Genomic DNA, 3,632 nt, shown 5'->3' on the forward strand with positions numbered 1-3,632 from the left:
TGGAGAAGAAACGAGAGCAATATTAATGCAATATTATGGAAACACATTGCAGACTTCGTGGATCATATTCAAGTCGTCTATACGATGTGTGTATGAATGCGTGTCCGGTCAGACACGGCTTTCCGCGTGTCCATCGTCTTCGTATTCTTCGAGGTTGCACCTCATTTCAAGGTGGTAGGAGTGGTCGACAAGTAGGAAGGAGGGATATATCGCTCCGCGAGGCAGCCTGTGGCTCGTGCTAATTCAGTCGAAGTGCGGACTTGGCCAGCAAATCGTTACAAATGACGATCCCGATTAGGTCTCTCTCATGTCTGTTGCTCTATATTATTGTTATTCAATGATTTCAACGTGATCGAGTTCACTTGCGTTTTTCAGTTGAATCACTGGTACAGATCAAACGGAAATACTTCATTGTGCCAATATACATAATTTATGTAATTGAAGAATACATATTTATTTATTAAGAAGAAACTATAAAATAATCCGAGATACTTGTACGATGGGAAATTTTGAAAAGTCAGAAAAGTATCACGTATGTTAGAAATGATAGTCCAAAATAAGAATAAATGAATTAAGTATAAACAAGTATAGAAGTGATAAATATTCGATATTGCGTAGTCTCACACGCTGAAAATAATCCAATCCATTTCGGGAAAACTGAAAATAGATAATTTGGATATATCCATTAAGGTGGTCGTTGAAACAACCAAATCAATTTTTTTTTTTTTGATTTTCTGTGTCCACGACACGACAACTATCGTATAGTTGACCTTAACCCAGTGCGTCTTCATTGACTGGCCGGTACTCTTGAACGTGGCTTTTTCCGAGGCTGGCTCTCGGATTAAATTCGATTGATTCACTAGCTGCACGTTTTTATTTTTTTTTTTTTAGTCTGGTCCAAGGTGGTGAAAAGAATCAAAGTCGTAGTGGTACGGAATTGCGGATGTGCCTGCGTGCTTTCACGTACCTACATCAGCAATAATGGGAGGATGAAGCTTGAGTGACGTAGCCAGGCCAAATTATCGTTACGACTTAATGATCTGTTCATAAAAATTTCTCGTGTGTCGATGTGATAATTGCTTTTTCCTCATAATTTTTCTCATCCGAGAGCTCATTTCGCCGGGTCGAATAGTTGAAATATCCTGAAAAACAGGTAGTTCGACTTTCCAAGACTGGAATAAACAGTTTTCTCCCTTGAAACGAGTTTTCCATACAACTTTCTTCATTCTACGAATCAAAATTTATTCGTATAAAATGAGTGGAAATAGACAATTTCATACGGTATCGATATTGCATTTACTTGAATATCTACTTAAATTTTCATCACAATGATTGGTTTGGTGCCGAAGAATGATTGTAATCAATATTACTATTCATCTTGATAACAATGGGATTACTTAAAGAATAATAAGAAAGCAACAATCGTATCAAATTAAAGAGACGCTTCGATTTGATGGAAGACAAATTTGAACTTTGTTATAATTTTAATGAAGAATCGTAATGGTGATGGGACCTGTGACATTGGTTGCAGATCGCGAAACTAAGGAGCACAGTAATAGCTATGTGGTGACAAGAGCGTCTTTAGAGACGCGAGATCAGGCCGCACAAACCGACATACCTTATGATGCACTTCGAGTAAAACGAGCGGAACAAGTTATACAAGCTCTTTCTATAACCGTACAATATCTGGCCTATGAGGTACGTTATTTTTTATTCCTTTTTTTATTTAATCTTTAATTATTAACACTATATTTATTAAAATCAATTCAATTCGTTTATGTGCTTATTTTTTATTTTAATATTCAGTTGGACGCATTTTCTACACCAAAACTTAAGAAAGATTGCGAGAATATGAAAAAGGAATGGATGTCTTCGTGCGCGGAGATTGAAAAATTGAGGGCTAGAAACCTCGGCATTGAAGATAGACTAGAATCGGAGAGAGAGAGTCATCGGAGAGCCTTGGACCAGCTTCGTGAAGATCGTAAGCCTTGCCAAGAATTATTTGTGTTTCTTTTAGTTTGAGAAAGTGAGAAAGCAATATAATGCATTGTCTACACACATTATAACGTATAATTTTTAAAATTTTGTATTCCTATTATCATTATTATTTATCACGATTCTTTTTTATTTATCAGTAACAATATCGATTATGATATCTATAATTTTATTTTATTATATATGATATGTACAAAATGTATATTTTATATTTTATATATTCTTCGTGCCTAGTATACAATGCATCATATGATAATATTCTCCGGGTAACAAGCGTAATGGACTTAATGTCATAGCGAATAATATAACTTTAAAGTAGAGCAATTGTTAATTAAAATCTGCAAGGCTAATATGCCTACGCGCACCTCGTGCTAAATAATTCAAAGATAGAATTTTCAAAAGTGGACACAGACACGTTTCACAAATGCTCAATTTAGTGCCCACGTAACGTTCATCGTAGTTAATTATAGGTTGGCACGTTCAACGGACCTAATCCGTTCTCTCGTCTTCGAACTTTGTTTTTCTTCCGTTTTTCAATTTATCTCCGATGACGTCAATCATGCTAAGAGAAAAATTTGTCTTTGGTTTTCTCAGTGGAAGCTCGACACGCGGAACAAATCGCCATCTTGGAAGCGGCTCTACAGGAAGAGAGGCGCAAATGCGAAGTCAGATTACGAGATTCGTTAAATGAGACTGCAAAAGAACATCGAGCCGCAATCGTGAAATTGCGGTCGGAACAAGAGGCTGAACTGATACGAAAGGAAGCGGAATTTAAGAGAAGATCTGTCGTTCACGATCAGGGGGCTGCGCTCACGGCCGAAGTTGAATCTTTAAGATCGGTGCTAGAGATTAAAAGTCAAGAAAACGCTACGTTGAGATCGGATCTTGATAATATCAAGCGAGAAATCGAGGACAAAGAAGCTTTACAGCAACGCTTGGACACACTTGAGGCCAGATGCGAAGATTTGAAAGCGCAGATTCAATGCAAAGAAGCTCTCGAGAGGCAAATATCTCATGATAATGAGGTACTTCACGAATCGATTCATCAGATTTCCAAGCAGAATAAACGTTTGGCACAACGTAATGAAGAACTGCAATGGAGGTTGCGTCAAAAAAACGAAGTAGTGACCGTTCTTGCGAATTTGACGCCTAGGCTTTCACGTTCTTTAGGCCCGGAACACGTCGAACAGAGTCTTTCACCCGACAAGAACGGTCCGCAGTCTTCATCTATGGTTAAATTTATGGTACAGAAAGGTGATTCGGTTTCATGGACATTGGAAATCGATGATGAATTTTCAAAGGGAGGATCTGATACATCTTCATTGGCAACACCACCAAAAATGGGTAGATCGGAAACAACTACATCAGTATCTAGACAAGGATCGCTCAGATTAACGCCTAGAAGGCCTTCCGTAGATATGAGAGCAAGATCCAAAAGTATTTCCGTTACGGATTCCACACGAGTAGAGGAATCCACTTGGTCGCCTACATTTAATTCTACACCGATTACTCGACGAAGACCTAGAAGTGATCCATCTTCTTCAGCTTCGTCCACTTCCTCGTCATCCTCTTCTTCTGCAACAGCAGTAACTACAAATTCTGCGGTGGCTGTTGCTGTTGCTGCAGCGGCGGCTGTC

The 3,632-nt window shown here is 38.4% G+C and overlaps 1 protein-coding gene across 4 annotated transcripts in view; it reads left to right on the forward strand.

Annotated features, from left to right (window-relative positions):
* The window catches only part of LOC102676205 (myosin-2 heavy chain), a 21,664-nt gene that overhangs the window by 17,582 nt on the left and 450 nt on the right, over positions 1 to 3,632 (forward strand). For 3 of the 4 annotated variants that reach the window (XM_031514437.1, XM_006624190.2, XM_006624191.2), the window contains 3 exons: positions 1,532 to 1,698; positions 1,807 to 1,981; positions 2,590 to 3,632. In XM_031514437.1, the coding sequence (XP_031370297.1) occupies positions 1,532 to 1,698; positions 1,807 to 1,981; positions 2,590 to 3,632 (1,385 nt within the window). The remainder of the gene's footprint in view (positions 1 to 1,531; positions 1,699 to 1,806; positions 1,982 to 2,589) is intronic. The other variant, XM_031514438.1, reaches the window with a different exon arrangement.

Source organism: Apis dorsata, unplaced genomic scaffold, assembly GCF_000469605.1.
Source record: "Apis dorsata unplaced genomic scaffold, Apis dorsata 1.3 scaffold_995, whole genome shotgun sequence".
NCBI lineage: Eukaryota > Metazoa > Arthropoda > Insecta > Hymenoptera > Apidae > Apis > Apis dorsata.